At 48.9% G+C, this 24,371-nt stretch overlaps 1 protein-coding gene across 2 annotated transcripts in view; it reads left to right on the top strand.

The window, feature by feature from the left end:
- RBM6 (RNA binding motif protein 6) overlaps nucleotides 1-19,688 on the top strand; it is a 57,729-nt gene extending 38,041 nt beyond the window's left edge. For both annotated transcript variants that reach the window (XM_085072943.1, XM_085072944.1), the window contains exons 7-23: nucleotides 3,327-3,401; nucleotides 4,952-5,012; nucleotides 6,480-6,548; nucleotides 7,623-7,874; nucleotides 8,364-8,524; nucleotides 9,246-9,343; nucleotides 9,837-9,879; nucleotides 10,475-10,535; nucleotides 11,475-11,566; nucleotides 12,260-12,412; nucleotides 13,294-13,383; nucleotides 14,055-14,144; nucleotides 14,777-15,049; nucleotides 15,622-15,696; nucleotides 16,282-16,379; nucleotides 17,639-17,750; nucleotides 19,424-19,688. In XM_085072943.1, coding sequence (XP_084929069.1) covers nucleotides 3,327-3,401; nucleotides 4,952-5,012; nucleotides 6,480-6,548; nucleotides 7,623-7,874; nucleotides 8,364-8,524; nucleotides 9,246-9,343; nucleotides 9,837-9,879; nucleotides 10,475-10,535; nucleotides 11,475-11,566; nucleotides 12,260-12,412; nucleotides 13,294-13,383; nucleotides 14,055-14,144; nucleotides 14,777-15,049; nucleotides 15,622-15,696; nucleotides 16,282-16,379; nucleotides 17,639-17,750; nucleotides 19,424-19,549 — 1,929 coding nt within the window. In that variant the 3' untranslated portion in view covers nucleotides 19,550-19,688. The remainder of the gene's footprint in view (nucleotides 1-3,326; nucleotides 3,402-4,951; nucleotides 5,013-6,479; nucleotides 6,549-7,622; nucleotides 7,875-8,363; nucleotides 8,525-9,245; nucleotides 9,344-9,836; nucleotides 9,880-10,474; nucleotides 10,536-11,474; nucleotides 11,567-12,259; nucleotides 12,413-13,293; nucleotides 13,384-14,054; nucleotides 14,145-14,776; nucleotides 15,050-15,621; nucleotides 15,697-16,281; nucleotides 16,380-17,638; nucleotides 17,751-19,423) is intronic.
- Nucleotides 19,689-24,371: the final 4,683 nt, after the last annotated feature.

Below are 24,371 nucleotides of genomic sequence, written 5' to 3'. Positions count from 1 at the left end.
TTTCAGATGGATTGTATCACCTGTGGATATTGTGGCTAAGGGATTTTCTCCTTTTTTTCTTTCCCTCTGTAAAAGCAACCTGTTCCTGTGGGGTTTGTCCCTGCTCAGTGAAGAGCTTTGAGATGTGGCTGCGCTGTGTGTGCTCTCTGCAAGCAGGCTTTATGGTTTCCTGGCACAGCTCTCTAGGACCATCTCATGGTGGGGTTGCTCCATGAATCAGTCTGCTGACAGGAGTATTTACATACTTGGCCATAGGGCAGATTTTTTAGTAGCTGAAATGGCTGGGACTGAATTGTACCACTTAGATTAGAACCCAGTGTTGCATCTCCAACCAACCTCTAAGCAAAAAAAAAAAGTATAATTGTATTTGAAAGGTATTAAACAGTAGCACAAATCGTTGCTGCCAGCAGTAAAATCCTGATGCTCTGTTTTGATGAATTTGGCAGTTCAGAAAACAGTAGAATCTATTCATGCCCTTGGAAATCTAGGCATTTCCATGGCTGAGAGCTTGCTGTCCTAGTACTGCAAAGCTGTGCTGCCTTTTAAACCCTTCACTGGTGAGTCAACTCTGTGTTTACTGCTAGTTTTGAGGGGGAGGTTCCTGACTGGGAGGACCAGAGAGACATTTCCGTATCACTCTGACTTGGAAAAAGCCAAGCTGCTCTGAAATACAGGATATTAAAAATACAGAGGAATAACGGACATAGTGCAGGTTGGTGAAAACGTTCAGGATAAAATGCCTGAATGTGGAAGAGATATGGTGCCAGACACTACATGTGGCATACATTAAGCTTAGCCTTCTTTTCATCCCCCAACATTGTTCCCTGAAATTCTCAGAAAATCTTTTGTGATTTTATCAAGATCTGCTCAATTCAAATAGGCTCAGCTGGACTGAAATTTAGAGTATTACCCAAAAACTTTTGCACAGTAAAGGAAGATCGAGATGGAGAAGAGTAAGCAGAGACAGGCACTAGAGGAAATAAAGGTTCTGAAAATATTTGCCATAGAGTCTAGTAACAAAATGGGAGAATGAAGAATTCAAAGCCAGTGAATCTTGACAATGCGTGTCCTAAGTGAAGGACTCATTTTGGAGAGTTAAATGATGATTGCAACCTTGAGAATTACTTTATCAAGAAGAAGTCAGTAAGAGAAAGCTTGCTGAAAAAGTGAGCAGGCAATCAGCAGGGTGTTAGGGAAATTAGGGAGTAATTATGCAAGTGACACTTTCTGCAGCCTCCGAAAATGGAATTTGCGGAAGGGACCAGCACCGCCAGCACAACATGCACTTAAATACCATTTTCCATAAAACCAAAAATAATCTTAAGGCTTTCTGGCAAGGTTTGTCCTCAGTGGCTGGTAGAAGGATGAAGCTCTGTGATGGATTTGCCCTGCCAGAGGAGGTGTTCTCTTATCGAGATTTTTGTTTCCTGAGCTCGTAGGCAGGGCTGCAGCTGCCTGCTGAGGGGCTGCTGTTCCCAAGAACTTCTCTGGGCTTGTGAGGATGTGCACCCTGCCTTCTCCTCCTGCCTCTGCTCAGTGTGTCCTGAGGCACACACAGACATTTCTAGCCTTCTCCTGGCACTGTCCCCCCTCTTCAGTGTGTGCTGGGATTGATGGATGCCCTGCTTGGGAGAGGGAACATGTCTGTCTCAGATGGACCAGCATTCCCAGTGGGATGGGACAGCCTTGATTTCCACTTCCCCATCTCACTTGTGTTTCCTCATGTGCCTTAAAGAAAGTGCAAACCCTCCTGTAGACCTGTGAAGTGGGCAATACTCCCTGCTGTGAATAGACCCTGAGGAGATTCTCCAAAGATGCAGCAGGTGCTCTGGGTGCACACACCAGCCTTCAGCAAGGTCTGGGAATGGCTTGGCTTTCTGCCAGGCAAAGGCAAATCCATATTGGAAAGCAGTGCTTGAGCAGCTGGGTGGCAGAAAGGAACTCCTCAAAATGTTCAGCATAAGTAGGCCTGGTAGGAAAGGATGGCTTTGGTCTGTGAAAGGCATGATGTGAAGAGGGGAGGTGGTGGAACCCTGCTGTGTTCCTTTGTAGGAGTTAGAGGATTGTTGTACTGCCACTCAGTGATTCCCTCCTATGAACTCTTCACTCCCACTTTACATATTCCGTAGCATCTCCCTCACGTTCTGCACAGCAGTTTATGCATGGGTGTATCATGACTTCTGAATAACTTATTTTCTCGTGTTCATGGTTTGAACTGGGGGTTTTTATGTGATGAGTAAAGGTCAGGTCAGAGTACCTGAGAATCTTCTGACTCACCAGAGGTCCCCAAATAGTCTGGGACCATTTACAGCTTCCTGATATCCGACTGTGCCATCAGGCAGTTGCTCTCCTGAGACTTGGGAGACCTGGGCCTGTGTCTCTCTATTGATACTGAGTCTTGTATTGTGGTATTGGGCAATCCAGGCTGTGTGGTCTGGCAGTGCCTCCGGTGACAGAGATGTCTCGTGGCTGTGTGCCTCTGTGACTTGGTCTGCCTGCATCCTGCATGCCCAGGCATGGCCTGTTGTCCAAGGCAGGTGGGAACCACTGGGAATTCTCCCTGCTTACTGCTTTGATGGGCTGCTCCAGGCAGGAGCCTTAGGACTCATACCTATGACCCATTTCATCTGCATTTCAGCAAAGCTTGTGGGTGTGTTGAATTCCTGACACCTCTCCAAAGCATCACGTGTGGATCTGGAAGCAGTGGGTCTTGTGGGCAGTGGAGCCCCTCAGGTGCTGCTGCTCAGGTGCTCGAGGCCAGCCTCAGCGAGGAAGGACTGGCTACAGAGCAGTAGCTCTGCTGGCTGCAGGGCCAGTGGCAGATTTCTGGTGTATTTCTCTGAAGAAAAGCCATGGTTTCATGAGTGGCATGAAGACTAACCCAAGTATGAAAATTCTCTCACCTGGGAGGATTTTTCCACATATTCCTCCTCGAGTAGCTGCCTTAAAGCCAGCCTGGTGGTGGCTGGTGTGAGGGAGTCTGTCCAGCTGCCCCTTGTCAGCACCTGGACAAAAGCAGGTTAAAGCACTTTCCCACTCTGGTTACTTGTCTCTGCCCTCTCCTGGGAGGTGGCAAGGCCTCTCCTGCCTGGTTCCTGTAGAGCTAGCTAACACAGCTTTGTAGCCCCATGCTAGAGCAGGGCACAGGCTGTTTCCCTCCCACTTCCATGGCAAAGCTCCAGCTAACTGAACTGGGAGGCTTTCTCTCACTTTCACCCTGTTTCACTTGCAAAACCTGTAGGAACCAGAGCTTTCACCCCTTTCTTTGCCTCTGAGTAACTTGTATGTGCTGGGCATGTTCGTCATTTACCCCCATGTCTCAACAGGGAACTCTTACGATCGGTGGCAAAGAAGTGACCCTTGAATACACTCCGTGCCCAGAGTTTTGGCGCTGCAAACGTGTAAGTATGTGCTCAGAGCTGTGTTGTGCTTCCCCTGCTGGCACTCGTGGCAGTGACAGCCCAGTGGAGTTTTAGATATTTGCTTGATGGCCAAAATCCTTCAGAGCAACTAATACCTGCCCTGAAGCTCTTGCCTCTTCTAAACCGTGCTTTCCCCTGCCTTGTTTTTGGTCTCACCTCTGAGTGCATGATGCTCTGATACAGGTAGCCAAGTTTTTCTGCACAGAGCAGCCTTTTCCCTATGCAGTAGATCTTTTCAACATGTGGGGAAAATAGCGTGTGGATCCTTTCTCCTTCAAAACCACAATGAGACAGTGATTCCGCCAGCCGGAAAGGAATAGGCTTCACTCTGGTTCATGTGTGTAACCACCCCTCTGCCTCACACAGGAACCTGTGGTCTAGCTGTGACTGTAGTAACTGCAGCAGGGAAGGAAGCACGGAAATGGATCCAAGTCTAGGCAGCAGTTAGCACAAGCTGGAACTGGCCTGTTTCTGTGAAGGCTCAGTTGCCCAAAGGTCAGTTTGTTCCCAAGGTTGTCCCAGAGCAGAAACTTGTGGCTGCAGCAGGCTGGAGGTGATTGCTGGAGAAAGGACAGGATTGTTGCCTGCATTCCTACCTACTGCAAGCTGAGAGGTTGCAGCTGGACATGAAGGGATGAGTGCTAATAAAACTCCCACCTTGACCACTGGACCACCCTGGGCTACAGAGACACTCATCCAGCTGACTGGATGCACTCAGCTGCAAGTAGAGCTGTTGGCTTCAGTGCCTCATCTGTGCTTGCAGTGCTCCAGAGATGGAGACACAAGTTTCAGGCAGTGGTTTCGAACAGCTCTCAGTGCGCTGAGGAGGCTGCACTGTATGTTCCTGCTGTTGCTGTGTGTAACTGTGGCCTGAAGGAGTTTCCTTGTGCCCCAGAGCATTCACAAGGCTTCAGTTATAGGAAAAAACTGCTACGAAACAAAAGCATTGCATTTACAGAGAGCTTAAGGAGGAAGTCAGGAATGCTGTGTTTGGAGCGAGCTGTGGAGATGGGGCACTTGGCTCTTCCCACAGTGGCTCTAGGTGGGATAACCATCCAAGCCTGTACAGCTCTGCCTTTTGGTTAGCAGACACCTCATCATTAACTCTCCAAATTACATCAGTATCTACAATTGAGCTCAGATAAGGATTTTGTCACTGCTTGAGGGGTGAGTTGAAGTTAGAGAATGCCATGGTAACTTTGGTCCCTTTGAATCAACATTGTGCCTAGCAAGGAGCTTTTGATCCAGCATCATTTGAGAGGGGGGAAGAGTCTCATCTCAAGGACTAGTGAATAAATCTGTGCTGAGAAGTTGTGTGAAGGGCCTGTTCCCAAGGCAGTCCCAGTTGTGAGTCATATGAGCATTTACCTGCCATTCCAGCTGAGGCCCCTGCTGCCATTACCCATCACTGTAACTTTTTCATGGCTGCTAATTTCTGAAAGCACACTGCAGAGTCTGGAATTCTGGAGCAGGTTGTACCCACTGCCTTCAAAACACGACTTCCTCATGCTGTCCATCTTCCGTTGCAGTGTAAAGTGTGTACTGTGGGCTACAGATCTTCCTGTTCCTATTGCAAGCTCCCAAGAGATGGTGAGTATATCTGGTGCCCTGAGCTTGGTTGGTTAAAAGTTTCATCTACCCTGACAAGTAAGTTTCTCTTCTGGCTTCCCATGGCATCCCTCTTGGTGGACTAGCTTAGCACTGTGTAGGAGGATTATTAATTTTGCTTCACTTAGACTTTTTTTGCCTGTCCACACTAAAGATGTTACATGTAGTGGGTTGCTGTCAGATTCTCTGCTCTTGTGAGGCTTGGTGGAGAAGTACCTTACTGCCCACAGCCTTTCCCTCCTATTGCTCTGGCATTGTCCTTCATCCACAGAATTGTGGGTGTGTCCTGTGGGACTGCGAACTGGTACTGTTGACCATAGGTGAGATGGCTTCCCCTCAACCCACCTTCCTTGGGAGATGCAGCTGCATATTTTTAGTGTCACTCAGAGAATCTCAGATTTGCCTCGCTTTTGAGACTTTCAGATTAGGATCACATAATCATGGAATCATTAAGGTTGGAAAAGGCCTCTGAGATCAAGTCCACCCATTAACCCGTCATTGCCAAGTCCACCACTAACCCATGTCTCTAAGCACCACACCTACAAGTTTTTTGAACACTTCCAGATATGGTGCTTCCACCACTTCCCAGGGCAGCCTGTTCCAATGCTTCACCACCCTTTTGGTGAAGAAATTTTCCCTAATATCTAACCCAAGCCTCCCCTGGGGCAATTTGAGGCCATTTCCATTTGTACTATCACTTATTTCTTGGGAGAGGAAATTAGAGGTGAATCCAGGATTGGAATTGCTGAACTCACCTTGCTGGCTGTAAAAAATGCATGAGACAAGTTCTCCAGGAGCTTTTCCTCACCCCAGCAACACCCCTGCTTTTTGGAATGAGAGGGCACAAGAGCCAAAACACGCTTCTTTGAGGAGCTGATTTCTTTGGGATGATGGCTGTGCCCACCTTCACCATCCCTGGGTGCAGCATCAGGGGCTGCAGTGCCACGAGTGAGTCCCTCACGCTCCTCTGGCACTGCCTGTGCATTCCAGCCAGTGTGTAAGCTTTGACTCTGTAGCTTTGAGCAGACTTCTCTGTATTGCCCTCCTACTCCCGGCAGAAGGGCAATACATCAACTGCTGGTGCACAGATCTTCATTTACTGAAGCATGGTCCCTGTGGTTGTGCTTTCTGTGCTCTGTGGCTCCTCCATCAGTGCTGTGAAGGCAAAATTCTCACAGCTGGCCCAGCACAGCTGTGGGTTATAATGAAACTGCCCAGGAGCAAATTAAACAGAGCCTTTAAGCTGCTGTGAAGACAGATTGTGGTGAATGCTTCTTACTGGCCTGCTTTTCTTGGTTGGAAAAGGGCGCAATAAGGTAACCTCTCTATGACTGGGTGGAACAAAACAACTCTCCAGGGTTTTACAGTGGTTACTGCAGCTTTGTATGAGTTCTGGCATGCTTTGTGACTGATGGGTGTGAAATGGACTTTAATGTGCCTCTCTTACAGGGAGCAGAGCAGGCCCAGAGTCCAGAGGTGGTGCTGAGGGAGAGGACACGTCGGCTGAGCAAGAATTCAGTAAGAGAGTTGCCCTCCCCATCTGTGGGGTTGTGCTCGTGTCTGTGTGATTTGCACACAGAAACTGGTGGAAACTGGTTTCGTGTGCAAGTTTTACATGAGGTTCTGTAGCCAAAACTCTGCATGCTACAAACTGCAGACAAATGAGTACAAGCCTGTCCAAGGTGAGCTGTGCTGGCAGCCAAGCAAAGCAGTGTGCAGCTTTCCCAACAGTTGTGTGCAAAATTACCGTGTGTTCTGCCATGCCGCCCACTGCCCAAACAGAATGAGAGCAGGGACTTGCTCTCAGAGACTTTAGAGGGAAGCTTCACTGTGCCATGTCTTGCACTCTCATGTGTTTGTCTCTCTGTGGGAAGAGGCTTCAGCAGCAGGTGCAGGGCTGGTGATGTCTGCCGTTGCAGCCTCACAGATTTGGCTTCCCTTTCCAGCAGTGTTAGAAGCTCAGGTAGGGATATCTTGCGGTGAAGCCAGGCCATTCAGAGGCCTTCAAGCACAGAAACTTGTTGGGGTTTATCTTCTCTGAATGGCATAGGATTTTCCCACAATGTTTCTGCCTCATCTGTGGTCAGCAGGCACCTGATAAAATCTGTGACTGTATTATAATGTGTTTCACTCAGCGACCAAGGGGGTCTGAACGCAGTTTTCCTCTAGCATAGAGACAGGGTGAGAGTTACTAGTTGATATTGCTCAACTGTTGATGATCAGGAGTACCTCATGCATAGTGAGAATATCACTGCCATATAGGTTGTCCTGAATATGGGAGGAATGTGTCTAAACCCGTCTGTGATTCGTGTTTGTCCAGGCAAGAGGCAATCCTTAAAGGAGGTCAAAAAGCCTCTTGTCTCTGAGTGGAAAAGTTGTATAAAGGAGCCCAACACAAAACAAGATAGTGGAAGGATGAGCTGTACCTAACTTATCCTGAACAAATCTTATGTCTGCCAGATGTTAGGACAGTGGATATACAATGGGCAGAACAGGTTGGTCTTTTATAAGAAGCATTGCTGCAAGGGCCAGAAGACAGAAGAAAAATACCTGCTAAAACATTCTTATGTGTTCATTTCTCCTCTCTTATAGCAGAGACAAAGCTTGAAACACCTGAGCAAGAATTGTCAGGTCAACCAGGATCTCCAAAGCAGCCTCTCCAGCCCTCAGTTCCTGCTCCACAGCAGGAATGTCAGCCTCAGGACCAGGAGCCAAGGAAGAGAGATGAAGGGAGAGAACGTCGGCCCTCACAGGAGAAGAGAAGGGACATGGACCGGCACCAGGAGCCACCCTCTCAGAGGGAAGCAGAGGAAGCCACGCCACCAGATGGTGGAGGAAGCAGAAGTGAGTGACACAAGGCCCAGTTTTGGATTCCTCTTGCTTGCACTCCATGAGGCCATCTGCAGAAAGGGCAATATTTCACTAAAACCTCTGGAGGTTATTTCTGTGTTGTGCAAATCCATGGCATCGAGTAATGGAGGGCTGTCCAGCTCTAAAGGTGCTGACAAATTGCCTTTAGGAAAATTAAATCAGGCTGAGCTGGCTTCAGGGTGGTGTAGTTAACTTAGCACAGCTTTAAAAGTCTCTTGGGCCAGCAGTTACTCTGAGCTGAGCTCTAAGGAGGGAAGACTTTCTGCTCTGTTTTCTGGGAAGGAAAGGTTAGCAATTGGAGGCGATACTCCAAACATCTTGCAAAGCGGATTAAAAAAAGCAGATTCGACTACAAGAAGCTGTGCTGTTGCTTTGAGTGGGTTCTGTCACAGTAAACTTGGTTCTAAATGTTCTTTTTTTCACTACTTCTTCTGGGGCCACCTCCCTGATTGTGTCTCTCAGCAATTATGCTGAAGCGAATCACTCGGTTCACCCCACCAGAGGTGATCGTGGGGCTCCTGGCCCCCTATGTCCGTCTGTCCACGTCCAGCGTGCGCATCATGAAGAACAAGGCTGGGCGGATGGGGCAGACCTATGGCTTCATTGAACTGGAATCTCATGCTGTGAGTAGTTTCCTGCTTTCACCTGCTCCTCCTGTTGGCATCTGAAATCTGTGCAAGTAGAGAAACCACAGAAACACAAGAAATCTCTGTACTTGTGAGGCTGCTCTGCTGGAGTGAGTCCTCTCTTCTGCTTGTCTGGCCAGGTACAGGGATTGACTGGTACAACTGTTGTTCTCTGGCTTTAGGAGTCCAAGATTGATTGTTGTCACAAGCTGTGACACTGATTGAGTTTCTCCCCTCAGTACATTTCTTTGTAGACACTCCTAAACTTGAACACTTCTTGCATAGATATTTTGTTTGCAGAGAACTTGAATTCAGTTTTTTTTATTTGTAGAAGGCAAGAGTCTCAATTAACAGACCATCCCATATTGGAGGGTTCGCATTTTCTGTGTCTGAGTGGCTCCCAGACTCCATGGCTGTTCTTTGATGTTGGTCCAGGGGGTGTTTGCCAAAACACTTTGGGGCAGCAGCAGCCACAGTGCTGCACTGTCTGGCAGCCCTAGGAGATAGCAGTCCCCAGCTGGCTGCTGAAAGTGGTTGTAGCACAAGCAGAGAACCTCACTTTGCATTTGTCCCTTTTGTTGCATCCTAGATACCCTTCACTAATATTTAGTGTTGTGTTTCTTGTCCTGCTGAGCATGAAACATCCTTTCAGGCAGACTGGATTTGGAAAATGTGCTGTTCCCTTCTCGTGGAAGTGACATTCTTTTTCTTTTTACAGGAGGCACTGAGGTTGCTAAAGATACTGCAGAACCTGGATCCCCCGATCTGCATTGATGGGCGTACGTTGGAAGTGAATCTTGCTACAGGGAGGAGAAGGTACAGACAGATGTAGCAGTGGGCTTGTCCTTTTTGTGATGTGCCGTGAGGCTAGAGCTCTGTTGTCAGAGCAGGTGCTTAAAGTTTGGCACAGGAATTAGCACAGATGTTCCTACAACCAAAAAATGTGTTGGAAAAGTGAAGGCATTGGCGCTTGAAGAAGCTTCAGTGATTGAGCAGAATGGGATTAGTGATCATACTGCATCTTGTTGTCCAGACATCAAATCCCATTCTGAGGGAATTAGTGGGTTCAGCTTTTTAAAAAGCGTTTGGAGAGGTTCATCTTTGTAGACACAGCAGAGTGGGGTTATAATTCTTGTGGAGATGGTGATCTGCCAAGTCTGTCTCCTGGGATGGACTCAGTCCAACATGTGGCCAGCAAAGATGCTCTTTCTGCCTTTATTGGTCCTGCTGATCATTTTGAATATACTGACATATATATAGCTTAATATAAAGCCAAATTGACATTAACCTGAAGCCATTATTTTAACAGGAATGACTATGGGGAGCATGGTGACAATTCCTACTATGGCCCGGTAGGTCTGCACATCTTCCCTGCAGGTCACTGGAAGGGAGAGAGCTGGGGGTGTTGGGCCTGGCTGTGTTAGGCTTTTTCCCTTTGGGCTGCAGAAGTACTGCAGAACATGTTTCACCACGTTTGAAGATGGGACGATGATGCTCAGATGTTGCCACTGTGGCTTTGCCCCTCATGCTCTTTATCATGTGCATGGAAATGCAAGTCAGAGTGCAGGTGGTGCTGGAGGGAGTTCTGGGCTGGGTTACTTGATACCACACTTTGCAGAGTGATCTCACTGATAACTGATCTCAGTTCCCAGAGTGAATATCTCTTCTCTAGTGCTTATTACTTAGACTACAGGACTCTTCCCATATACTGGATGAGTGAAGGCTTCCATATGGATTGCTATGAGCACCTTTAATGGGGTCTGCAGAGATCTTGTGCTTTGTGACACTGTCCATTGCTCTGTAGGTGAAGAGCTATGTCTGCTTGTGCTCTGTTTAGGGTGGCTAAATGAGCCCTTCTCCTGAACTTGGGGCCTGTGAGAGGGAGGAGAAGCAATATGATGTTTATTAAGGAGTCTCTGATCTGTTTGTGTTGTTCACTTACTCCAGGGCAGAAGGGGCATGAGAGACAGGAGGGGTGGCGAATCACAGCGACGCACCAGAGCACAGTGTAAGTTAAACTCTACTTCACTCCTACTGTGGAGACTTTTCTTCCTTAAAAGGGCACTGACATGTAGAAATCAGCCCAAAAATATTTTTAAAGGCTAAGAGTAGGTTTGTTTGCTACACCCACTTGTGAGTTCCTTTGCCAACTTTGTTTAGTCACATTTTCCTATCTGATGATGTGTTTCTCTCTATTCTCACTGCGTGAAACTACATGCAGATAAAGGAAACTTGCTGCCTATTTTTCCTTGTTGTGGAAAACTGATGGGATAAAATCAGCCTGGCAGTTACTAGCGGAGACAGAAGAAATACACTTGATGCAGCAATGCCAGTAGCTGGAAGAGCACTTCTGATTGTTTTTATATATAGCATTACTGAGGTCTATCAAAGGACACTTTGGAAATGAGAAGCATTCCTGACATTATGGGCTCACCACCCTTAAGGCCTTTGGCTTTTCCTGTAGAAATAGTTAACTCCCTTTTCTTCTCTGGAGCTTTCATGCATCCATGGCGTGAAAGGGATGTGGGGAGTGTCATCCCTTTAAACAGGATATTGTTTGAGAGAGAACAGCTTTTTCTTGTTCACAAGGGTGGGTGGATGTAGATACTCATTACCCCATTCTTAGGGAAATTACTGAATTTCATGACCAAGTGTTGTGGTCTTGTGATCTCAACACAGCCCCTCTAAATCTGTTTTGATGTGGAAGTTTTGCCAGAGTGCTAAACCAGAACTGTGAAAACTTATCACCCTTCTTACTCCTTAAAGAAAAGATGATGTAGGTCAAGTGATGTGAAGATACTCATACCTCTCTTGCCAGGAGAACAAAATTACTCTTTTCCACTCTTGATCCTTTCACCAGTGTAATGTATGTTTGTGCTTTTGTCTTTGTAAAAGACAAGTTCTGCCTTTGGAAGCCTGTGGTGCTAACCCTTGTCTCTCTCTTCAGCACCATCAGATGTGTCCACATACATTTATGATCCTGACACTGGGAATTACTATGATCCCATAGCTGGGACATACTATGACCCAAGAACTCAGGTGAGTGCGTGGGAAGGAAGCTTTACATGCAATATGTTCTCACAAACTGCCCTTCTCTGGAAAGATTTTGCAGCCAGATCCTGAAGACAAGCCAACACAGGGCAATATAGAGGCATCTTTGTGTCTTTCCCTCTGTCCTCTGACCTGTGTAAAAGGGATACACGTTGCAAAATATCAACTTAATGAGAGGCTAGGAACCCATTAGCTGTGTGTTGAACCAGCTGTAGCTGCCTCTGTCCTCTGAAGCTCTGCCTTTGGGGAGTTTTTGGTCTGCTTTTCCTCGAGTAGACTTAGGGGCAGAGCATCATTGCTAAATTTTGCTGTAGACATGTGATATGTGACTGTCTGTAATAAAGAATAGACAGCAGAGCTCTGTTTTCATCTGTGGTCTCTTTGCTTCTTGACTCTAGCCAGCAATAGCTACAAGGATGCCAAAAAGGAGCTGTCAGCCGAGATTTTTTGGAGCTATAATCTTGCTTTCATGATGCTGGGGATGTGCATGTTGTGGGAGAGCAGGGCAATGATCTGGTGACCTGGCTGTGGTCAGCTGTCTTGTGCCTCAGCAAAGTTCTGAAGCCTTTGCCCTCTGCAGTCCCTGTTTACTGTGCTGGTCTCCCCAGCTCAGCAAGGACAAGCAGCCCAGTAAGAAGATTGCAGGGGCTGGGCTAAGCCTGCTCCAAATGCCTCTTTCAGAGGGAAGTCACAATAGACCGGGAAGCCTCCTCATCCCCGACGGAGAGCAGAAGGCGGCGGCACGGGAGCCAAGAATGGACAAGTGACAGGAAGGAGCCACACAGCAGGGACAACAGGGACAAGAAGGACAAAGGGAAAAGTACTTCTGCTAAGGTAACTCCCTCCAGGCATCAGAATGACCTGAGGCCAGGAGGCTGAGGGAAGAGAGGTTAGAAAATAGAGAGTAATTAGAGGATTCAAAAAGGGAGGGAGGTGACATTGGGGTCAGTGGCTGGACAGGAGCGTGGTGGTTGTCCAGCCAAGTGGGAGTAAGTTCCTGAGATTTTTCTCTCCTGACATTAAATCCAGGGCTTCTCATCCCTTCCTTAAGGTGAAGGATTCAGACACATCCAGGTAACAAGACATGTTTCACTCACACTGCTGGAAGCATACAGCTAATGTAAGAGAGACACAAAAAAACTAGCAGAGACATTAAACACACCAAGTCAGATGATGACAGAGACTCAGCTCTCCTCTAACTGCAGTTTCTGCCACCCCCAGTCCTAGGACAATGCCTTTCCCTGCTGTCCCCAGTGAGCAAAGCCTGTCTCCCCAGTGTGGGGAGAAAACAAAGCAGGAACCCAAAGCAGTTTTTGAGCACAGTCCAGGGCTGTGATAGTGACAGGGCCTGAGGAATGCCAGGAGAGTTGGCAGAAGTTATTTAGCCACCAATGCAGAAACTTTGTGTTCTTCCTTGCTTGTTAGTCTGGGTATGCTCTTTGGCATGAGCAGTCTTGGGCAGCTGGGACTTGAGGGCTGTAATTGTCCCTGAGGCTGGTAACAGGCCTTGGTATGGAGGCTTTCAGGGACACTCACCTGGGAGAAACATGTTCCTGTCTGAATGGAGGGTAAAAGCATCTCCAGCAGAAATCATTCCATTGTTTTTTCCACTTGCCTGTTTCCCATGGATGCTCAGAAGTGGCTTCCTGGCTGCTCTGTGCACTCTCTGCCCCCTGTGTTGCTGCTTCCGTAATGCCCAGTCTTGGATTTTTCAGAATGAGCCTGGAGAGGAGAGATTCTTTGCAGAAGATGTTTTCAAGAAGCCATTACCTCCGTCTGTGAAGAAGGATGAGAACACAGGCCTGGTAAGGTGTTACACTTGTTCTCTCTGGTCAAGTATGAGTAACTCATGAGCTACTAAACTGGAGCCTGTCCAGGGCTTCAGCCCAGTTCTCTGTAAAATGTGTGAAAGTAAAGCTTCACCCCAGCCTATAGTTTGTACTGCTGAGCAACACAGGCTCATCCTGTTGCAGTGCTGACTGCAGTCTCTGGTGCCCTCTGTCCAGGATAAGGAAGATCCTGGAAACCCCACCATGCTGGCTGAGCCTGGCCATATGTTATGCCACAGTCACAGCAGAGAAAATTGGTGTTGTCTGGCAGTGGGGGTGGCTTTGTACCTGGTCTTCATGTGCTTTGTGCATACACAGAGGTGCTCAAATGTGACCTGGCTCTGTCCCAGCACCCTGACTGATCTGAGGCATGGCTGAGACCACTGTCAGCATCACAGTGTAGCAGAGAGTGAGAGTGGGGTGGGCTGGGACAACACGGTGAGTTGCTGCAGTTGTCTCTGAAATCATGAGTATGGCTCTAGGAGAGCTCTGGATTCCCCAGAAGGGGAGTGTTTCCCACCAAAACCACTGCCTCATTTCTGCCACCACCTGGTTTCCTTGGAGGCCTGTTTTGAATGAGTGCTTAGCTGCTGTGTGCTCTGAGTCCATGCTATGGCAGTCTCAACACCTGATCTTGACTGTTTCAGACCGAGACTGGAGAGGAGAAGTTCACTGCAGAAGATGTCTTTAAAAAACCTTTACCTCCTTCTGTGAAAAAGGAAGAGAGTGCAGCCCCGGTAAGTGTCTCCATAGGATTGTACTTTGCCCTCTTTGAGCCTGGGTATAGGACTGGGGAGGCTCAGCACATCCTGGCTGCAGCCTTGAGTGCCAGAGGTGCCAGGGATGTTTCTCATGCCAGAGGAGGGAGTGTTTGGGATGGAAAGCAGTTTGTTTTTTTTAAGTCTGACCTTGTTTGTGAGCTTCTAGCATGGGGAAATTTGATACTTGTATTTAAGCAGGATCTCTTCACTCAACCAGTCCTAAGGCTGAAAATTTTCCAGCCATCTCAGGCTGAGGCATGCCAAATCTCACTGATCTCTATTTCTAGAGGAAGTGAATGACAGCAGCTCCCTGCCAAATAGCCACTGCCTCGGTTGGCTTCTTGTGCTCAGGTGTGTGGCAAGTTGGAAAAGCCTGGCACCAAAGCACAGCCTGTCAGAGAGCAGAAGGGCTTCCACCCTGTGGTGTGAAGGGAAAGAAACCAGCCAGCTCTTCTCTGTTCCCTGTCTGTGCTGCTGGGAAGCAGCACTCTGCCTCTTGGGCTGGAACAGAGACAGGATTCACAGGGAGATGGGTTGGGGAAGCAAAGCCCTGCTCGCCAAGCAGGTTTGATACTACAAATTATCACACTTTTCTCCACTTCCCTCAGCCCAAGGTGGTGAACCCTCTGATAGGACTTCTGGGAGAGTATGGAGGAGACAGTGACAATGAAGAGGAGGAGGAAGAGGAGGAGCAGTCCCAGGCTCAGTGGCTGCCGCCTCCCCCTCATCCTCCGGCACCGCGTGAGGAGCAGCTGCGGAAGGCCAAGGCCAGCGACGACAAACTGACTGACTGGAATAAGCTGGCCTGCCTGCTGTGCAGGAGACAGTTTCCCAACAAGGAAGTGCTTATCAAGCACCAGCAGCTTTCCAACCTGCACAAGGTATGGGGAAGCTGGGGGCTGCAGATGTGCTGGAGCTGCCGTTGGCTCAACGGCTTTGTGAGCTGCAGGGAAAAAGCAGTGGTTGGGTGGGAGGAGCAGCTGTGCTGAATTTGACACAGTGGCAGGCGAAGTTCCCCCAAAGCTCTGTTCAAAGCATTGTGTGAACTGCTTGTTCCTGCCATGGGAGTGCTATAATAACATCAAGGTGTGACTTTGTAAGCTGTAGTGAGATAGCTAAGGGGAGAGTGGGGTGCTGGCACACACGATGTGAGAGCGGTAAGAACTTGGCACGTGTACCCCCATGTTCTGTGCTGCCTTTGAGCTCTTGCTTTTAGGAGAGCCAAGCTGCACATGGGTTAAAATAGGACTGGTTGCCTTCCTTAATGCAGGGAGGAAGGGCTCCAGGCCTCTAGGGGGGAGCAGGTAGTCTGGGCTGCAGGAGAGGCTGCTGTGCCTGGTATAGTGCAGGTACAAGAACATGCTGCTTTACCTGTGCTCCTTGCGGGTGGAGCAGATGACCCTGACAGCTTGTGTTCTCTGCTTGACACTGCCTTCTGTCTTCCTCATTCCAGCAAAACCTAGAGATTCATATGAAGATTAAACGATCCGAGCAGGAACTGGCGTATTTGGAGAAGAGAGAGCGTGAGGTGGGTCTGTGGTGGTGGGCAGGCAGCTGCTTGTGCTTCTGCACTGGGGGGGTGGTAGTCCCAGCAGACCCTCTACTTATGCACCAGGTATCACCAGGCATCCACTTAGGCACCAGGCATCAGATGACTCCCAAAAGTGAACTGTGGGCTCACTCTGCACTGGGGCCTGTAGGTAGTTCTGTATCTTCTAAGAGCAGATCTCCTTCCTCACAGAAGGGTCTTAGTGTCGTTCTGTTGTCCTGCAAGCCAGCTCTGGGCTAAGTGGGACACAGATTTCCATATAAAACTGATGGGGTGTATGGGCTGCTGCTGCCTGGTTGGGGACAGGAGAGCTGTACCTGTCCATTGTTCAGAAGGTCACAGAGCTGCTCCTGGTGCTGTAGCTGGAAGGCTGCAACCACATGTTTGGGTCAGCCCAACAGATGCCATCTGAACTGAGCAAATGGACTGTGGGATGTGAGCATTCAGTATTTGTGAGTCCTCAGGACTTCCAGCCAGCTGAGATGAGACCTGGGTGCAAAGCAGTTTCCTGCAGGTTGAATCCTTCATATCTTCCATACTAACTTTGTTCTTTCTGTTGTGAAGGGGAGACATAAAGACAAAGGAAATGACCGGAGAGAGAAATTCCAGCAGATGGATTCACCAGAGAGGAAACGACTCAGATATGATCGAGACTCAGAGAGGTGATGGCTGTTCTGGGTTAGATCTCTTTGGGGATGCTGATAGTGGGATGGGATGTGTGCTGCTGGCAGACTAAGACTGGGAATTGGCCAGTGGGGTGGATCTGCAAAGTAACAACTAAACAGACTGAGACAGAATTCCTTGAAGTGTGAACCTGTTGTGCTGCAGGACATCTATGAGAGGTCAGGAAAGGAAACAAGGGTTTAGGGCAAAGCAGAGACAAGCTTCCTGGTGCTGGAGGTGGTGAGATGGGGATCTGAGTGTGTCTGGACACAGAGAAAAGAATGCAGCCTGTTTCCATCCACCTCGTCCTTAAGGCACTTGCTGCCCTCCTGTCCTGGCATCTAGCCATCGAAAGAAAGAGCAAAGCTGTGTTTCATCTGTTCCCTGACTCAGAGGAACGCTGGGAGCTGTTTCCATCTCGTTCAGAGTAGGTGGAGGAAGAAAGTGCGTGCTGTGTGGAGTTCTCGACAGGCCTGCCTGCTGTGAGCTCGCGTGTTCAGTGGGCTGAGGAACGGCCAGGCATGTGTTGAAGATAGAACTGGTTATGTGCCTGTTCCCTTCTGGCACAGCACCTCAGAAGGAGACCTTTCCTCTGTGTCTTGCAGTTTAAACATCCACATCTTCTCTTCCCTCTGTTTTCCTGGAATACTTGTAGATAAACTAAAACAGTTTGTATGCAGTGTCACCAGCAGCCAGAAAGTAGAAATTGTATGAAGGGAACATGAAATGTATGAAAGAATTGTATGAAGGGAGAGTCTTTTATGCTGAGAGACCAAAACTGGAGGTTTTGGTCAATGGTCTTGGATGAGTAATGACCAGGTGGGAGAAAGGGTGTCCAAATCAGAACTGCATCTGTTGAGCTCCATGACCACAGCACTGGGAGAAAAGAAAGATCTAACTGAGCAGCAGGGATTAGACTTCGCTGTCTTGCTATTGCTGAGATTCTAATAAGGAATACAAGCACAGAAGGCTCCTGGCTTGCTTATACTGTAAATATTTTGGAGTCTGAGCTCATTTCCTGTGCCCTGGTGTATTTCCCCTGAGGTGGGGCAAGAAATTTTGCTGTCAAAGGTGTGTGAGCCCTGCACACAGAATCTGCCATGGTGGTTTCCTTAGGTGGTTCGCTTCTGGCAAGAAACTTGGATATCACTCATGAGAGCCTGAAATGTCAGTGAAGGTTCTGCTAGCAGAACTAAAAATCCGTGGCATGTGTTTGAAGCATTGCAAGACTGGACAATTGATTGTGGCTCTTTTGCAGTGACTGTGACCCAAGGATTGACAGTAACAACAAAGGGAACCGAATGGTGCAGTCTCCAGGGTGGAAGAAGGGCTTTGGCCACAACCAGCAGGGCACAGCATCACCAGTGGAGGTGAGTCTTCCCTGCCTTTCGAAGCACACCACTGTCCTGCAGCCCATAATGTTTCCCAGGAGAGCTGGGGGGAGTTCCCAGCCGAAACAAGAGTCAGGCTGCAAGTCTCGGCACCCGCTTGATAGAATAATATGTGTGCACTGATGAACTTTGCAGGCTGGGAGGGGCTGCAAGTATGTTGGCTGTAGAACAAGGTTAGAATTTATACGGATCTGGAGGTGTTGAAAATAGAGTAACAGTGAGCAGGAAGGGTGTGAGCATCTCATTACTACCTGCTCAAAGTCAAGCTGGGGTTTGAAAAGGTCACCAGCTCGGTTCTCTGCAACCCAGGGCAAAAGGTGAACTTCCTGTGGGGAAATGTGAGCATAGCAAAGCCGCAGGGCACGAGATGCTCCTTGTCTGCTCCACTTAGCACTTGCGAGGCTCTTGCTGCCATTGCAGACTCTGGACGTCAGAAGATAATACCAAGATTTATCACTTGATGAGGAGCAGAGTCCCATCGGCAAAGGATGTCAGGGGTAGGCAGTCAGGTAGATCCTGCCTTCTGCGGCAGTGGAACCTCAGTGTACTGCAGAGGGTTTATCAGAGAAGCAGCCTGGGGCAGGTGCTGCTCTGCCTCGCCCAGGGCTATGTACTGGTGGCAGGTTCATGGCTGGCCAGGTGCCATGGTGTCCGTGCTCTGCTGAGGGACAGACAGCTTGGAGCAGGCCTCATGGGCTGACATCCAGCCTGCAGTCAAGTAGATCATTAAAGGAAATACTTGAGGCTTTGTGATGCATGTTTGCTTGAGACCACAAACACGAGGCAAGAGTCCCTCTTTAGTGCAGACAGCAAGAACCAGTCCCTGCTGCTGCTCAGTCCTCATGGTGAGGTCCCTGTGCCCATAAAACAGGCTTTGTCCAAGAGCCAGCTCCAGCACTGCACCGTGGGAGGTCTGAGCTCCTGTCAGGGCTCCCCATCTGGGTGGGGAGCTGATGGCAAAGCACAGCCCTCATAGAGTTCATAAAAAGGCCAAAAGAGATGTGCTTGCCTTTAACTTCCCAGTCATGCTGGGCAAAGCCGTGTGACCATCTCAACCCCACACCACTTTGATCTCTTGGCCCAACTGCTGAGATTTCTGGTATTCAGGTAAGTTGGACCAAAAAGCCAGAGAAACTTCCAGCCTCAGGCCTGCTCTCCTGGGCTGACTCCAGGCGGGTATTGCTGAATAATGCAGACTCTGGCTGCAAAAGCCAGTCCTTGAAAACTGGTTGAAATTCCGAGTGAGGTACCAGTGCTCATGGGAGCTCTGTTAGAACAGCTGAGTTTGTGCCAATGCAGGCTAAAGGCAAACAGCTCCCCAGGAGCCCAGCTCTTGCTGGCGCTTGCCTTTGCTCGCTTTCGATCCTGGCTTGCCCGCGGCTGCCAGCACTGCCTCTTGGCTGCCCACTCCTCCGTATGCTCCTCCACAGCTGATCCCTGGGGTTTGATTCCCAACGGGCATTTGCTGGCTGCTTTTGTTGCCCACAAAGGGCCTGTAGTTCTTCCCAAACAGCTTTTGGAAGAATACAGAGCACTTGCTATTCCTCTGCTCGCTGATCCACATGGGAGCAGTCAGCAGTCCTGAAGCAGCCCAGGGAAGCTTTTTATTTATGGGAGGAGGAATCACTAACACAAGCTGTGTCTGTTTGCAGGCAGAAAACAGGAGGAAGGGCCCTGGACTGGGGGCCCCAGGGAAGCCCCCCAAGAGGCAGTCCAACGAGACCTACCGCGACGCCGTCCGGAGGGTCATGTTTGCCCGCTATAAGGAACTTGAGTGAACGGTGGAGGAACTCCAGATCTGTCTCTTTCTCTCTGTGTCATGTTCTTTTGAAGGTTTGGTCTTTTTTTGTTGTTTTTTTGAATTGTTACAGGTTTTGCTGCTAGAATTTTTTTAATAAAACTGAAAATTTGTCAGTGCTTGTCTTGTGACTAAAATGGTGTGTTTTAAAAGCATGTGATGCTTTGAAAGATTCCCATCATGTTTTGTTTGCTCTCTGCTGATGGGGTACCTGGGAGTTGCAGCTGTGTCAGTGGGACTGGAAGAGGTTTGGTAGCTTGGAGACCCTACCAGCAGTGCCACTGTCCTGCTGTGTGTTCCCTGTTGTTCCCATCTCAGGGACAGATGCTCCTGATGCCATGTACTCCTGGGTCAGGATGAGAGCTGGGAGCAGGGGATGGCCCCAAGGCCTGGGAGGAATTCAGGAGCAAGAATGCTCTCTGTGGGATTCATCCTGGCTGCTGGTGAGTTCAGTGGGGTTCAATTAATAGCAAGAGCTTAATGGCTAAAGGTGAGCTCACTAACGTTGGGTGTCATCTGGCACCCAACCAGGGCACAGCATTCCACATGGGGTGGGCTGGATCTGGTAATAGTGTTGTGTGGGAACCCTCATGGGGACATAACCCTGCTGGTCCAGGGTGTCAGGAGCAGAGGAAAAGCCGAGTAGGTGCTGCTGGCCTGTCCCAGGGAGAATATGGAGGCAGCTCCCTGGCAGGAATGTGTAGGAGGGGCAGTTTGACTAAAGCACAGGAAAGTTTGTGTGTGTGAGCACAGCAGGGCCCATGGGTGACAAAGCTGAGTGTGGCCTGCAGGGATAAGGATGATGCCAGTGGCAGTGGCTGGTAGGAGCAGATTTCATGCCCAGTGAGCAACTGGTACCCTCCACCACCTTCCAGTTCACCTGGCAGAGAGCAGGGCCTTAGCATTGCTTCCAAATACACCAAAGAAAAGAAAGCAGGAGACATGGAAGCTGAAGACAGTAGGATTTGGAGGTGAAGAGCCACCTGCAAGAGCTGATGACTTCCAAAGGCAGCAAAAGACCTGTCCAAGCTGCATTTCCTTGTCTCTGGCACACACAGTGCCAGAGGAGCATGGAGGACTTGCTTGCAGCACTGCAGGCCCTGGTGCTGCACCCAGGGGTGGTGGAGGTGGGCACAGCCATCACAGTGCTGGTGGTGAGTACATGAGGGTGAGAGCCTTCAGTCCTCCTGGGAGCCCCAAGCAGGTAAGGGATGGGTGGGGAAGGTGAAGGGCTCCTGGGGATGAACTCCCACACAGGGAGCAGTGGTGGTGGAACCAGGGCTGGCATAACAAGCTGGTGCTGTCAAGTCTGGAAATTACCCATGCACAAAGGGGGAAGAAGTATGACTGTGATGGCACATCATTTTCAGGGAGGGAAGAGGGGAATCTGAGTGCAGATCAGTAGCTGCTGCACAGGCTATCCTGCACCTGCATGTGCCAAAAATGAGCACCCACAGAGCATCATTCCCAAGACAACCAGAGGGAGCCTGTGCAGCTGCCAACTGCGGGAACCCATTAGCTGATTTTATTAATTTGCTAAGTGGGTACATGAATCTTAGTGAAAGCCTGTTAGCGACTGATAATACGTGATTAATTAGACGATAATAAACCAGATAAATTTAAGAGCAGCTTCCCTTGGACAGATGGACCACACTAAATTATGTATGTTCCTTGGCTTAGTCATGTGCTTGCTTGCTTTTAGTCCATGATGTGCGAGTGTGAAAGGAGAGGCAACACAACACTTTCCTTGCAGGCCCATTGCCAGGGCTCAAGTCAGGAACAAAAGGGGAGCAGGAACACTCTGCTGTGAAAACAGGGGGAAAAATTAATTAAAAATATCTACTTGCAGAATGTCATCTCCAATCAAGACAAATCCTATTTCTCTGTGGTGCTAGATCTACATCCCATCAATTGTATTAATCATAAAAATACTTGATGTGTTTACTTCTACTTTTTTGAGGATTGTAAGTAATTATGGGAAATCAGGAATATTGTTGGTGTCACAAGAGGTCAGAGCAACACAGTGTTACTCCCAGAACTGTGGGATTTCTGGGAATGTGCTGTATGTGGCTTGGGAACACCTGAACTGCAGGAAGTATCCCAGTGCCAGCCCATGGAAAATCAAGGTGTCCCCTGGATAGATACTGACTTAATTCTTCAAAATTCCACTTCCCCAAGGTAACCCAGTGTGAGCTCCTGTGTATTCCCTTGGAGATTATGTGTGTATAGACTCTACAGGCAGATCTCCGTAGGCATGGCATCTACCCACATTGTGCATCTGCAGGGGGATATGCAGCATTAGGGAACATGGAGCTCTCTGCTGGGGCTGTGTTGAGGTGACTGGAATGAGGTTATTAACAGTCTGAAACAGATAAATAGAGTGAGAACCTACAAGCATTACAAAGAAGCACCAAGCCAGAAAACATAATATTCTCTTGGGGAAACAGCAGTGTAGTTGGTGATGCAGAAATACCAACTATTTATCCTTGGTGCAGTGGTTTTGATGTCTTTAGTATCTTTAAAAGGATGGTGACCCAAAGCAACAGCTGAATTGCAGCTACCTTTATATCTTACATCTATTTTGCTTTTATATCAGAGATTACTCACTGCTATGCTGCTGCTGTGGCTGTGTTCAGCACATTGCCTTGTGTGCCATCCTGTGGCGATGGGTATGGCTCAAGTTACAATTCATTTTTATTTTTTGAAGGTCCTAACAAGTGAACTGGAACAACTCACATGGTAAGTCCTGTGCTGGAGCAGTTGCTTGGTGTGGAGATGTTACACACAGGAGGAGGACTGGGGTGACCCATAAGCAGCACTAAGGTTGGGATGAATAGAACTGTGTGTACAAAAAGCCTAGGAAGAAAAGGCAGAACAAGGGGGTTAAAGAGATTCTTTTATTTGAAAGGAACAGGCAACAGGAGCCTTGGACTAAGAGTGGAGATGAGGTTAAATCCACCATTTAGAGGGTTGGAGGCACTGGGACCCCTGTCCAAGGGAGGGTCAGTCTCTGAGCTCTGTCAGTCACACAGGTTGGTATGCAGGAGGTTGCTTCAGATATCTGACAGGTTCTGGAGCAAGAGCTGCTTTCCCCCCTCCTTTCCCAATGTAAAGCAAGTAGATAGTCTTTGATTTCCAATATTTATTCATATTAATATTGATACAGCAGTGACTCAGGCCCTTTTAAGTGAAACATTTATGTAAAGAGCTGGAGCTGTGCTTTGTAAATAGAAAGAAATGGTAAGTTGGGCTGAGGGAAGTGTTTGTAAAAGGGAAGAAGAGAGAGAATGCACTCAGGGAAGGCACTTCCCTCTGCAGCAGTGACCTGCCTCAGGGAGAGAAGGGCTGCTGGAAGGAGGATGAGCCTGGGGGTTGCCCCTCATATACCAGATGAGTATGATGAACAATTTTACTCATTTCATGTTTTAAGACTTGACAAACAGGAGTTCAATGTTCAGAGGAGGTTGTTGCTCAAATCATGCCCCCATTTTAATGTAGGTTCTCCATTTCCTTATTTATCCATATCCATACAAAGACCATTCTGTTCTTTGTTCCTGCACTGGGAGCATTATGCTTTCAAATGTCACCGAGTATAATCTTTGTGAAGCTGCACTTTCATGGACTTCCTTTCAGTAGCACAAAGGTTCAAAGGAAGATGAATGACACTATAGTCAGTCACACAGTGCCCGGAATAGCTGGGATAAGCACGGACACAAGCCCTTGTCCAAGCTTCATGTGGATCTTTCTTGCCAGCACATTTTGAAGGGATTGTGGTGTGGTCAAGCTGCTGCTGGTGGGTGTGTGGCTCTGTGCATGTGCTGCTCTGCCCTTTTGCAGCCTGGGGAAGGCCAGTCCTGTCCAGCTGTTAAAGTGCACCACCTTCCCTGTGGAGTGCTTCGAAGTGCTGTGAGGAAGCTGGGAATGTGAGCATTGTCCCCCAGGGACAGAGTCCCCTGTACCACACAATGGAAGGATGGGCTGGTCCAGAAAAGGCAGAGGGCTGGATAACAGCTTGGAGCTCACCCCTGGAGCTGCCCCAGCCATCACCCCACAGCCACTGCTGCTGCTGCAGACACCTGGTGAGCATCTCCTGCCCCAGGACATCCCTCTGCCAACCTACAGCAGGACTTCTCTCTTCCCTATGCTGGGCTCCACCACCAGGGCAGGAGACGACCAGCCTGAGGAGCTGGAGCACCTGTGTTGAGGTGGTTTGTACTCCCATCAAGGAGGGGCAGCAGGAACAGGGTCACTCCAGCTTGTCACAACAAGCTGGCAACAAAGTTGCCTGTAAGTCCTGTCCGAGGTCCATCCATGAGATGGGGCTGCCCACCTCAGCCTGAAGTCTGGCCAGGAGAGCAGGCTGGGCCTGCAGCACAGCCTGAGAGAGTGCTCACAGCTCTGACCTGGCCTCAAATGGAGTCCAGCAGGTGGGTGGATGTGAGCTCACCTGAGGCCACTTCATGTCCCCAGGGCCTCAACAGGGTCTTAGGTAACTCCTTTGGGTCCTTCTGTTGCTGGGGCATAGGAGAGGGGCCAAGCAGCTCTCTTGCATAGACAGCTAAGTCCCTTTCCCCCAAGTCCTGTTGGGCTGTGCCTGATCCATTAATTTGGCTCTGGGGTGCACTTCTGAAATCAGTCTCACAACTTCCCCCACTTTTGGATTGTGTCCTGGAGCAGCTCAGGAGAGGTCTGGCTTGGGCCAGTATCAACTAGATTCCATTCAGATGAAACCAAACCCAATATGCTGCAGGAATGCACCTCATGCTCCCCAGCCACTGATGGGCGTTCAGGCTGCAGGATCA

Source organism: Lichenostomus cassidix, chromosome 12 (genome assembly GCF_008360975.1).
Source record: "Lichenostomus cassidix isolate B80296 chromosome 12, HeHo_3.0, whole genome shotgun sequence".
In the NCBI taxonomy this organism is placed as follows: domain Eukaryota; kingdom Metazoa; phylum Chordata; class Aves; order Passeriformes; family Meliphagidae; genus Lichenostomus; species Lichenostomus cassidix.
This window is presented reverse-complemented; position numbering and strand designations above follow the sequence as displayed.